The sequence below is a fragment of the Stegostoma tigrinum genome, chromosome 10, assembly GCF_030684315.1.
Source record: "Stegostoma tigrinum isolate sSteTig4 chromosome 10, sSteTig4.hap1, whole genome shotgun sequence".
NCBI lineage: Eukaryota > Metazoa > Chordata > Chondrichthyes > Orectolobiformes > Stegostomatidae > Stegostoma > Stegostoma tigrinum.
Window position 1 is genome coordinate 27011143 of NC_081363.1, and position 13496 is coordinate 27024638.

At 40.2% G+C, this 13496-nt stretch overlaps 1 protein-coding gene across 1 annotated transcript; it reads right to left on the reverse strand.

The window, feature by feature from the left end:
- Nucleotides 1-1911: 1911 nt before the first annotated feature.
- Nucleotides 1912-13229, reverse strand: chga (chromogranin A). Its single transcript, XM_048538567.2, has 7 exons — nt 12952-13229; nt 12520-12566; nt 12302-12395; nt 11951-12019; nt 10696-10797; nt 9031-9965; nt 1912-2369 (listed from the first exon to the last, which is right to left on the reverse strand). The coding sequence occupies exons 1-7, from the start codon at nt 12995-12997 to the stop codon at nt 2286-2288; spliced, it is 1377 nt and encodes a 458-aa protein (XP_048394524.1). The 5' UTR covers nt 12998-13229; the 3' UTR covers nt 1912-2285.
- Between the last annotated feature and the right edge of the window lie 267 nt (nt 13230-13496).

The following is a 13496-nucleotide window of genomic DNA, read 5'->3' on the forward strand; positions in this document are numbered from 1 at the left end:
TTTAGCTGCAAGTGGGGAGTTAAATCACCTAACTTGATGTTGAGTCAGGATCCTAATGCCTTCCTCCCCTCTGCCAGATGCAGTCAGGTAGTACTGAAGGCCAGTGGGGATCTGTCGAATGAGTAATTAAGATAGTTAAGAAGTCAACTGAATGTTGTTTTAACTGTCATTTTTGGGCTCTTCAACCCGCGGACCTGTTTCCCTACTTATCAGCAGCTCTCCAGAAAGCCAGTGCAAATGGAATAGTTTCTTTGGTGAAACCAACAGGTTAGAAAGGCTTTGATTAGTTGCCGTGAGGAACCGCAGCCAGCTATTCTCAGAACAGCTTCTCTGAGATAATGGCTCTCACTGTTTTGTTTTTTTTTTATTCATTCCTAGATGTGGGTATCGCTGTCTAGGCTGGCATTTACAGTCCTTCACTAAAAGCCTTGGAGGAGATGGCAGTGAGATATCGTCATGAACCTGCTACAATCCTTGGGGTGTAGGGCCAACTACAGTGCTATCAGGAAAGGAGTTCCAGGGTTGTGACCTTTGCTACTGGAGGATTAACAATATTGTTCTAAGTCAGAAGGTGTATGAATTGGAGGGGAATTTGCAAGTTCTCCTGCTCTTGCTCTTCTGGATAGAAAAGGCCACTGGTGTGGGAGGTACTGTTGAAGGAACCTGGGTGGGTTGCTGTAATACATCTTATAGATGATACAATCTATTGCCACTGTGCATTGATGGTGGATGGGCTGCCAATCAAATAGATGGCTTTTTCCTGGATGTGCATCATGTTCCTTGAATTGCTGGAATCGCACTAACTCCAGGCAAGTGGACAGTATTCCATAAAACTCCAAATTTGTGCCTATGGACAGGCTTTGAGGATTCAAGTAAAGATTTACTCACCGCAGAATTCCTAATCTTTGACCATCTCTTGCAGCCACAGTACTTATGTGGCTAGTTCAGTTCAGTTTCTGGTTAATGATAACTCCTAGGATATGGATAGCAAGAGATTCAGGGGTGGTGGTAAAGGGGGAAATGGTTGGATTCTCTATTGTTGGAGATGACCATTGCCTAGCACTTATGCGGCAGGAATGCTACATCCTAATCCTAAGCCTGGATGTGGTCCAGGTCTTCTCCGGGTCTACTTGGCAGAGAATGCCAACTTCTGACATGGGACTCATTGTGATGAGCGTTTGAGACCTTTATCTGCTGTCAGCCTTCACCAGGGTGAAGCAACTTAGGCAGATCTACTTTATAACCCTCATAAAGGGAGAAGATCAGGGGTCACACTACCACCAACTGTTTTAGCAGCAGCAGCCATCTCCCCTGCATTCACATTCACCTCTACAGGGCAGAGAGAATGGACACTGAGATCCAGCAATAAGAAAGCAAGACCACTAAGGCACAGTTTACAGGCAGAGCTCAGCATGCCTGAGCACCAGTGCCTCAGCTAGCTCAGGCTGTTGTAGCAAGTCATCTGCTGCTGTTACAAGTTTTCTTTCCAGTGGAGTAGGTGGGGATATGTTATTAATGACCATCATAGCCCTTCCTTTTCCAAATTCTCCTCAAAACTGAAGTCTTGCATATCAGGAAACATCTTGGTAAATCTCATCTGTACCCATTGTATACATTTACTACTTGTGTAGTGTCCAGAATTATCCACAGTATTCTAGTTGAGGACTATATTGATTAATAACATTATAGTCTATGCCTCTATTTGAAAACTCAAATGCCCTATATTTTTAAGCCACATTATCACTTGTCCTATCACTTCGAAGGATACCTGTAGATGGATACCAAAATCTCACTTGCACTTTCAGAAGCTTTACTTTAACTCCAATCCTACTTTTGTTTCAAAAGAGTGTGAGAGAAATAAAGCAAAAACCATGGAGTAAAAGTTGTTTTATTTTAGTTACACAAATTGTATATAGAATGTACAATATAATTAGTCTGACTTGGTACAAACTTTTACCAAGTACAATAAGATTTTAACTTGAGTTTCACTTCTTCAATAGGATATTCTAAAAGCCATTGAATTTTAAATGTAAAGAAAAACATTGAAAACTGATTCAGTTATTTTAGAAAAAAAGGGTGCAACAGAACTTGGTGCATTTTATTAAATTAATCGTGGAAAATGATTAAGCAAGCAAGCGATTAGCAGCACCTCAAAGACAAACAAAGGTAGTCTGTAGACCACTAGAACACACTAGCAATTGTGGTAAATTGGTTAAAATGTTACTATTCAAACAAAACATATGTTTGAAGGTGCTGATAGTTGTTTCATTATTACCGAGCTTGGTTTAATTTCTGCGCATTTGGTGTAATCTCTGTGCCATGGCTTCCAGTTCACTTTCAATTGCTTCGAGGTTCTCCATTTCTTGTTCCTGGAAAAATATGACAGTCTTAAATGTTAAAGATTGCTGAGAGGACAATTTTTAGATAATTAAGGGAAAAATATTTTTCACAGTTGGAAAAGAATTCCTTGCATTGATCTTGTTGTTATGTGACTCCGCTTTCTCAACATCTAAGCAGGCTTACCTGCCAACTGACCGATGAATTGTGGCAATGGCCACTTAAGGACCTTTATTGTATGAGGACAGGTGGACCACTTGTGAGGCCTCACTTGCCATTTGTTAAATTGCAGCCAGGCTAAGTGTGGGCAGGTAGGCAGTGGGAAGGGCATTCAATGAGCTTTACAGGCCACCCCTACCTGAAAATCCCGTGCACAGAGGACTGTAAAATGTTGCTCAAAGCAATGGAAAGGCGAAGTTTTTGAAACTGGTTCCATAAAGTTCATTTGTCACCAGATTCATTTTTATTCATTCACGGGATGAGGGTGTCAATGGTTAGGCAGCATTTATTGCCCACCCCTAATCGCCAAGAAAACAGTTAAGGAGACAACCACATTGCTGTGGGTTTGGAGTCACATGTAGGCCAGACCAGATAAGGATGGCAGTTTCCTTCCCTAAAGGACATTAGGGAAGCAGATGGGTTTTTTCAACAATTGACAATGGATTCACCGTCATCATTAGACTCTTAATTCCAGATATTTATTAAATTCAAATTCAATACTATCTGCCATAGCAAGATTCGAACCTGGGTTCCCAGAACATTATCTGGGTGTCTGGATTAACAGTCCAGTGTTAATTTTGCACCTACATAATAGTAACTGCAGTGGAAAAACTGAATGGAAAATTACAACTGAGCAATTTAAAATGGTAACAGATGATGGAAAAATGTGATTAAAATTGTAACAATCAGGTTTATAAAGCAAAATTGCACACCATTGCAAAACTCGAAAGATATATAAATATCAATGGATTTTCTTATAAGTTGCAATAGATTTTAAGATTGAAACCATTCTGATGGAATGTTTATGCATTATGAGCTAATTTGCTGTTATAACTATTTCAGGTAGTCTTTGAAAGAAAATCCTTTCCTCCCTTCATCAGTTAAAATCCTGATGAGCCAGTTAGCAGCTGTAATTTGCTGTTAACACAACTCTAATCAATCCAGTGGAACAAGCAGCATCTCTGGAGCACAAAAGCTGACGTTTCGGGCCTAGACCCTTCATCAGAGCTCTATGAAGGGTCTAGGCCTGAGACATCAGCTTTTGTGCTCCTGAGATGCTGCTTGGCCTGCTGTGTTCATCCAGGTCCACACTTTGTGGATTCTCCAGCATCTGCAGTTCCCATTATCTCTAATCAATCCAGGGTGTGTTTGGAAGTCTTTACAGGTCAAATCTGCTTTTTTTAAAAAATAGTAATTTGGAGTTGCTCTGTGTAGGAAGACTGATTTGTTCTGTCTTCTTGTCAAATTTATTCGTTTGAATCCCAAAGTATACTGCTGCTATCTTACTTAATTTAAACTTATAGCAACCACTGTACTTCTATCAGACGCAACATCATTTTTGAAATAAGTAAAACATGTGCAATATGAAGTTGCTGAAATTAAACAAATATAACACTTAAACAAAGAAACAATGAGCGTCAATATTATTTCAGCCGCTCTTTAAGATGCACATTTACTGACTTTTACAGATTTTATCCTGTTGCCTGATGCTGCTTGGCCTGCTGTGTTCATCCAGCCTCACATTTTATTATCTTGGAATTCTCCAGCATCTGCAGTTCCCATTATCTCTATGCCTGATGAAGGTGTATTTCTTTGAGTTGGTGGTGGGATATGCAATGATCAGTAGGTCACTCTAATAAATCTGTTCACGGATTAGCCTGACCTTAATTCCCATAATTTTCTTTTATTTACCTCCAAGAATGCAGTTGGTGCTAGCTCTTCCATTATTTTGTCTTTCTTGAGTTCAATCAGACAAATTACATTCACCGCTATTGAGAGTGGTAGCAAATAAAGAGTTGACATTGAATTATGTTGAAAGCAACTGCCTAGCTTGTGCATGTCCTTCTGCAAACAACTGTAAAGTTACAGCTATTGAAAATGACTCATTATGGATTTCATGCGCCTAATAATACCCATCACCCTCAAGGGTTTTTGAAATGAATTGCGAGGAGCTACTCTCAGACGGTCAAAGGAGAAGAATTTTACAGATTTAATCCATGCCAGGGGTGAAATTTGAAATGAGATTCCCTGGGGACGTGAAACTTCATACTCCTTTTATTGTAAGGAAATTGAAGATTACCTTGTATTAAATTACTTTTTAACCTCTTACCACTCTCCAAGAGTGGTTTACCTTGCAACTATTGGAGTTACGTCTACAACAATGTTTAACTGAGTTTTTTTTAATAGAATGCTGACAGTGCAGAAACATGCCCTTCAGCCCAGCAAGTCCACAATGACCCTCAGAGCATTTCCAGACCCATTTCCCTGTAACCCATCTGCACCTCCCTGAATGCTACGGGCAATTTAGCATGGTCAATCCACCTAACCTGCACATCTTTGGGCTGTAGGAGGAAACTGGAGCACCCAGAGGAAACCCACGCAGACACCGAGAGAATGTGCAAACTCCCACAGACAAGTGCGCAGAGGTAGAATCAAGCCTGGGTCCCTTGTGCTGTGAGGCAGCAGTGCTAACCATTGTTCCACCATGCAGTTTCCTCAAAACTATTCCTTTAACTAGATCTTCCCAGAATTGAAATGCTCCAGAATTGACGTTTCAGTATTTTGAAATTAAATACTCAATTTTCCCATCTCTCATTCCTTAACTTCCTGGCCCTCTGTGTAACTCTACCCTTAATTTCTGGTAGGATTGGACTAAACAACACAATCAATGTTCAGTGCTCAGAGGACTCAAAAGCAATGCCCAAGAGCACCTGGAAATAACTGGATAATTTCTTGATAAATAAAACAAAGATTTAATTGAAAAAAAATGTAATGGTTGGTTAGTGGAGCCCTGGTGAATTACGTAACACAGGAAGACTGTGTGGAAGGAGTTAAGTTCAAGTCTTTCCCAGCCTTTTTTAAAATTCATTCAGGAGATGAGGGTGTTGCTGGCTAGGCAGCGTTTATTGCCCATCCCTAATTACTCAGGAGGACAGTTAAGAGTCAACCACATTGCTGTGGGTTTGGAGTCATATGTAGGCCAGACTAGATAAGGATGGCAGTTGCCTTCCCTAAAGGACATTAGTGAACCAGATGGGTTTTTCCGACAATCGGTAATGGATTCATGGTTATTAGTGCACTCTAAATTCTGGATTTTATTGAATTCAAATTCCACCATCGGCCATGGTGGGATTTAAACCCAGACTCCCAGAACATTATCTGGGTCTCTGGATTAACAGTCCGGCAATAATACCACTAGGCCATTGCTTTCCCTATGCTCTTATTAGCAATGAATTTAGAAGCTCAGGTGAGCCATTAGATAAGGGAATGAACAATGACTTGGGCATGAAATGCAGCTTAACTGCCAGTACTCTCCAATTTGGGTAAAATTGACTAATTACACCAAATACACTCCCTATTAATGTATCTGCATAAAGATGTAACTAAGAGGTAAGTTAAACATACAATTACTGCATCTCCAAATTAAAACCATAAGACCTAGGGACAGGAGTAGGCTATTTTGCCCCTCATTCGGCAGAATCGTGGCTGATCCAACATTCCTCACATCCACATTCCTACCCTTCAAATACAATAGCAACGATGTTGGATGCAAATTATTTAGTCATTTACAAATAATTTACATTCAACTCTACTACTGTTGCATTTTGTTTTGCACCAATGTTATCTTTGTAATTTTAATCAAGACAGCATCCTGGGATATGGGCTCAAACAACAAGCATTCCACTTTGCTTCAGGCACTTTAAGATGTGATGCTTGGTTTAAAATTTACAAGTTTTGGATTAGTGCAAAGCTGACAGTGTCTTGCAACAAGACAAAACTTGCAGTGTTAATTGGACTGTATCCTCCATCACACAATTTGAATCAGGTTCTGCACACACACACACATTTTGTTTCCTGAAATTAAATGCCTTTCACACTTGGGCTTGCACTGGTGTAGTCTCACACTGTGTGCAGCTTTGCTTAGGAAGCAAGTGAGCTGAAAATTGTGAAATGGCAATCTTTGAATACACCCACGTGTTTATCACATGCATGTATACCTATTGACAAGTAAAATTCATATTATTGTGCAACTTTATGGAAAACATAATGGATATGAGCTCATTACCATTTACTAAGTTGGAATTGTATCAAGCAATGATTCATGTAAATCTCAGTTCTCAGTGTGTATGATCTATTTCAGGCTTATGTGCTTTTTGGAAACTATGGGGGTACTTAGATTTTTAACACTAATCCCATGACATCACACAATTAGAATCTGGGATGCACACAAGAAAAATATCTCTGGTGAATCAACCTTGAAAGGCATTTAGTTCTGTGGTTTGAGCCGATTTCAGTCAGGTTAGTAATATTGGGTATTACAGTTGACCTTGATGATAATGATTGCTCTTCTGGATCACTATCTGGCAGTCCATATTAGAAATGCTGATTAACTGTTAATGACTAAATGCTATATCAGCCTAGATTACATTGTCTCCTTGGAAAAGCTACCCCACACCACACTGCAACCAGCCTCTAGCAGCACTTCAAACCTTGAAGAAGGGAAAAAATTGAACAAAAATACATGCATCGGCTTAATATTTCTAGCTAGTAGTAGCATCGGCATTTTCTGCTTTTCCTCCCATGTTCAACACTCTTGCATTAACAGCCATATGCACTGAGCTGTGGGATTCCTTCCTTATTCTCACAGTTCTCTTCTCAGTTTAAGAAACTGTTTGCAACCCACCTCTTTAAGCAGTTCACTCATATTTTCCATGTCTGGCATATTTTGCATGTTAATGCTCATGAATTTTTTGGCACATTTTACTCTGTAAAAGGTGATAGTCAATTAGTTCAGTTAGCTACAAAAATAGAGATTGCTGTCAAAGCTCAGCTGGTCTGGCAGCATCTGTGGAGAGAAATCAGAGGTAATGTTTCAAGTCGAATGACCTTTCCTCAACAGTTCGGAGGGAGGGTTGTAGAATTCCCACAGTGTGAAAGCAGGCTGTTCGGCCCTTCAATTCACACCACCCTCCAAAGAGCATCGCACCCAGACTCATTACCCTATTCTAACCCTGTAATCCTGCATTGGACCCAAAATGTTAACTCTGATTTCTCTCCAGAGATGCTGTCAGACCTGCTGAGCTTTTCCAGAAATCTATTTTTGTTTGTGTTGTTCAGCATTTACAGTTCTTTTGGTTTTTGGTTCAGTTGGCCAGATGCCTAGAGTAAGATGCAGATTTATCCTAATAGCCCTATTAAAATCATCATAATGCCTGTGGTAGTTCATGGACACCAGCCTTCTCACCCTACACCACCCTCGTGGTATGGTGCAATCTGTACATATTTAGTTATCTCTCTAGTGAAGATTGATGGACTATGGCTAATTAACTTTCGTTACTCGGTTAAAGATAATGTGCAAACACAAGCTGTAAATATTACTGATTAGGAGGCCACTGACAAGTGACTTCCACCTTTGCCATTATCAGTTTTATCTGAGAAAAGAAAAAACTTTGGTACCTCCATGTAATGTTCATCCAATGATTCCATTTGTCTTTATCAGATCTTTTTTAGTGTTCTGTAACTTATGTCATCACTAGTATCACTGGAACTAAAGTTGCCGATTTCAGTAATAATTTCTCATCTAGTCCACTGATAATGTTGTGATCTTTGTGTAATTCTATGGTGTTATCTTGCAGCATTGTTTCTACCTGGCATGGAGTGTCTTGGATATTAAGAGCCAGCAGCAAGAGAAAGAGTTCAGTAAGCTTCCACGGTAAACTCAAATAAATTGAGAACTTTAACACGATGGCTGTGTTCATGCTGTACTTCCACAAACTATATCCCTGTTCTAACTCCCAATCACCCATACCTAAAGCTTTTGGTCTTCAGTAATGTAATATTTGACTTCTTACACTTATTATTGGCTGCTTAACCCTGCTTCACCAGAAAGCTGAATAAATATTGAATATGTTGTATCAAAACCATGCAATACTCTGGAATATCTATTAGTAATAGTAACATATCTAGGGCTGCTCACTTCTTGTAATGGCTTTTCAGTAACACACTTTGGTAGTACCACACCTTTTTTTAAAAAAAAAACACCAGTCTCCATTGTGGGAATGAACTGCAGATCACATCAGCCATCCATTTCCCACTCTTATGATTTTCATTCATTGAATATTTCCAAATTCACAGTGAGGAGCAACGTCAATTGAGCCCTACTAATAAAGATCTGGACAGATGGAAGTGTTCTGCACCAGACCAGAATATGCCATGCTCAAAAGCTTCAAAGACAGGCCTTTGGTCATTTTTCTGAACTTGATGACCTGACTTCTCCTGAGTATGGGTACTAGTCATTTAGAGTTTGTTGCAAATGTATAGAAGTGCATCTCCATGACTCCCAAAGGAAGCACTTGGGCACTGGCTTACAAAGCAATCCTAGTAAGAGATAACAGCATTTTAGCAGCTTACCAGCACAGCATGATCTGAAGCACCATAGTGGATCACCTTAAAAGGAAACAAAATGAAACAAACCTCATTTTTCCTATTGGCACTTCCTTCTTCTTCTTTCTCCTTCTTATTTTCATTTTCAAGCCTTTTCCGCACTGATGATGAAATAGCTTCCTTCCCTTTTTGCCTGATGTCTTCGTCAGTGTGAGATCTTCTGTTGCCCCATGAATGTTGGAAATGATTCTGTTCGTTGTGTGCTTTGGCATTTCCAGGTCCTGCAAAGTTACCTTTTCCCTCTAAGGGACCTAGTTTTTCATCGTTCGTTTCTCCATGGGTTTGTTCTGGGTCCAGTTCCCCAATCATCTTCCACTTTTTTCTCTCCTCCAGCTCTTCTTTAGATAGCCCATAATTTTCACCACTTATGTTTGAGTATTCATCCTCTATGTCTTCATCCTCTGAATTTTGGTGGGTCATGCTATTATCGTTGGACCTTATTTCTTCCTCAGAGTATGTCTTATCAACCTTCACCTCTGAAGGTTCACTGCCTTCAATATGGTTTCTTCTTCCTTCCATGTTTCTTCCATCTCCTCTATCATCTGAAGGCTCTTCACCATTAGCCTGTTCCTCATTTCTACTGTCACTGTAGTTTTCCACCTCATAGTCTTCATCACTCTCTTTGATTTGGTCTTCATCCATTTCTTCTTCCTGAGTGTCCCCATCTTCATTTGGCTCACTTTCCTCCAAACTATGCTCATCACTTTGGCTCTGATTCTGGGACTGTTCTATGGCAGACTCACTTTCAGAGGAGCCATGCTTCCTTGGCTCCTGTCTTTTTATGTCTTCTTTTTCCATTGACATATCACTGCTATCTGGAGTTGTATCCTTCATGTTCAGAAAGTTGTGTCCACTTACATTTGGTGGTGTCTCCTCTTTGCTGTCTTGAAGCTCTTTGTCCTTCATTCCAAATATCTCATCAGATGATCCTTGCTGTTCTTTTGTGGTGATCTCATGTAATTTACCTGCAGAACAATCAATATAATAAGTGAACTTTCACAAAGTCAATTGGATTAATTGCTTTTGCTCAGTTGCCATGATAATAGTCCGCAACAAACACACTGTCCAAAGACTAAGATTCCTTAGGGAATCAGAAACAAATGAAATCTGTTTGTATATCACTCCATGAATAATGTTCAATTAACACTATTTCAACTATTTTTAAAATCATGACACGGAGAGCAATCTATATAAAATGTCTGTCTATAAATAGATGGATCTAATTCATCTATATAAACAATCCTATGCAATGTATTCTATTTTAAGCAGACTGTTATACTCAGTAGTCTAATATGTTAAATCAGAAATGCTGTAACATGCAACTAGGTTCTGGTAATGCATCAGAGATATTATTTAGCAAATTGCATTACTTTAAGCAAAAAGATGCTCTAAAACTGAATAGTCTGCCGACTGTCAATGTAATCCAATGTACACCATGGATTAGAGATAATGGGAACTGCAGATGCTGGAGATTCCAAGATAATAAAATGTGAGGCTGGATGAACACAGCAGGCCAAGCAGCATCTCAGGAGCACAAAAGCTGACGTTTCGGGCCTAGACCCTTCATCAGCTCTCTGATGAAGGGTCTAGGCCCGAAACGTCAGCTTTTGTGCTCCTGAGATGCTGCTTGGCCTGCTGTGTTCATCCAGCCTCACATTTTACACCATGGATTAGATGGTTTACCTCAACACTAACCTGCTGATGATGTCTTTTTGTCAACGTGACTCTCGCGTGTAACAGATAGGCTGTCTTTGTAATCATCGCTCTGTTTTTTTTGTAGAGCTTTCTCATTGGTTCCTGCATGGAAATTGCAAAGTAAATGTATCATTGGAACAAAAAGTTGGAACTGAAGCTTATGGTCTTATCCAAAGCCAGATCAAAATTTTGAAGGATGGGTTTGAAAGAATCATCCTGTTTCATATGATCTTTCTCAAATGTTCCCATTTAGTGTGCCCTTGACAATATCAGATTGTAATATTTTGACCTCACATTGAAGTTTGTACCTGATTATGTTCTCAGTTTGTAATAAAGGATCTTCTTTTGTTCCTGTGACGTTCTATTCACTATCAGGTTTCACTGATGTTAATGGATTTGCCTTATAATTGCCTAAGAACAACCTTCTTTGTATCATTACAATTAAACACCCAGTTATGAATGTGTTATTTACTCTGGAAAATATAGAGAACTGAATTAACGTTCATGGAAAATAGATAGATGCATGACAACTTTTCAAACATTGATAGTTATTTTGAAAACAAAAGCTGATGAACTTTATTTAATGTAACCCTCCATCTCACCAGATGTATTTGTCCTCGTTAGAAATGTAGCTAAGCCACCAGCAGATCAGGCAAAATATATCTAAGCTTTCTGAGTTTAGGCCTAGGATGCCCCTAATGAGAGAATGCACACTCAGTGTTGGGCAACAGAACTCCTACAGACATTTGGGAATACCTCTAGTGTTCTGTTGGGGATTTCTAAATATACTGATAGGTTTTCTGCTGTGTTAGAGATCTAGAAGAAAACAAAATCTCCAAGGTTAACTTAAAACACATAGTTGCAGTCTATCCAGTGCTTTATTGAAACCTAATTTCATTAGAGATAGATACAAAACTGGTGTCTTGTTTGATATGAAGTGTTGCAATCTTCCAGCAATGATTAGCCCTCAATCCAGCAAGAGGCGACTACAGACACTGTGGTCTTTAATTAAAACCTCTGTGTTGTTATACTGACTTCAACAACTATGCAGGGAAACTGCAGCTTCAATTTATTTTTCCTGCAATCAGGTTGGTGTAGAAAATCTGCAGGTTTCAGGGATAAAATGGGGATTGTGCAGAGACGGAGTTTGATTGGCATTCATGGCATTACAGCCTGCAAACCTGGCACAATTTCAGACTTGTTTTAGAGATTGCAGGGCTCCTAGTTTGCAGTTACAAAACCACAGTTATACTACCTTCAGCAGCAAGTTCTTGCAATTCCCGCAATAGATTCTGGTGTCGAAGTACTGAGATTATTCTGTCATCTGTAAAGAGCACAGAATAGGGAAGTTAATGAGCAATTTCAAAACAATAACAATCTAATTGGAAATGCTTGAGCGTGCAATCAGTTAAATTGTAGGTGGCTGCAAAAAAATAATTATGGCAACAAAAATTACTTAGTAACAATTAGTTTACATACAGTGGAATAAAAGTCGTTAAATGTTTTGGGAAGTGACATAAAATGAAATCAAATAGATTTCGTGATTAGCGTAAGGGAGATGGAGGAGACGGTGAGAGGCAATTGAAACGAGTTGAAATAGTCCTACCTCCTCTCAGAATCTCCATGCAGTGCTGGCTGACCGGTAGAGGACTGGGTTTGGACAGAGTGTCGGAGATGACCTCCACAACGCATTTCATCACCTAGACAGCAAGATGGTTTCTGTTAGTGTTGTTTGGGGGAAGGCGAATGCTCCCCTGTGGGAAGACTTCCAAGGTCAAAAAAGGTCAAAAAACAACAACAACAGCAGCACGCCGGCTGACTTACCTTAGCATCGGCTGTCGATTGATCAGTGGGCACAGGAGAGGAGAACCCTACAAAAGAGAAACACAAATCAGCACCGGGGGGGGGAAACAGCAGAACCGGTCTGCAAAGGCGGGCTGGTTGGAGTTTCGAAAGAGCGATGTAAACAATTAATCCTCTTGTTGACACACGACCCATCACCATCATTTGATTTCTACAAAAGCTAACGACTGAAAGTCATTCGTCCGGATTGGAGTGAACAGAGCAGGACCGGCCGCTCCTAGTCTCCCCACCCTTGCGCTGTCCTTGGTGCTGAAAGAGTCATTCTCGTCTCTCTTGTGACTCGGGGTTTCAAACCTCTGCTTTTTTTTCCTTGGTTTAAATCAAATCACAGTTCATCAACGAGCCTAAAGCGACACATTTACCCAAAGAGCGAAAGCTACTGATCTTCCTTACCTCGGATCGCGAGTAAAAAGAAAGTGAAAAATCCCAATGGGATCATTTTGTTTTCCTGCAGGAGGTGTAGATGCGCTCAGCAAATGCAAGGAAGAACACCCCCTTCCCCAAACTCTCTACCTCTGATGAAACACCTCCCTTTGGGGACCGAGAAGACAAGATAAACGATGAAGAGGGGCTGGAGACTGCCGCGCTGTGCTGTACTAGCACACTGTCTGCACGACTCTGTGAATAGCGGGCACTTGCAACACCAGCTCCAGTTTTAAATCCCAGCAGCCGGATGTGACATCGAGCAGAATTCACTGAAATCCCAGGAGCGTCGAAGGCGAGAGCCAATCCAGGTAAGCAGCACTGTTGTTCCTGCAGTCACAGACAATAAAAAAAGCACACAATCCCTCCGGAAAATCAATTTGCTCAATCCAAGCCTAATCCTGAATTCGAATATGATACAAGCACTCGCTTAATCGTTAAAACAGTCAGCAGTTGTTCTAAAGGCACGCAGTAATCCAACAACATGCCAATTGTATCTGGAACACGCTGAGATC

What these genes read in the sequence shown, in the direction of transcription:
- chga (XM_048538567.2), bottom strand. Translation starts at nt 12,997, where the DNA reads ATGATCCCATTGGGATTTTTCACTTTCTTTTTACTCGCGATCCGAG. An exon ending in CTTTTTACTCGCGATCCGAG is followed by an intron (nt 12,567 to 12,951) that starts GTAAGGAAGATC and finishes TCTCTTTTGTAG; the next exon opens with GGTTCTCCTCTCCTGTGCCC. An exon ending in CATGGAGATTCTGAGAGGAG is followed by an intron (nt 12,020 to 12,301) that starts GTAGGACTATTT and finishes TGCTCTTTACAG; the next exon opens with ATGACAGAATAATCTCAGTA.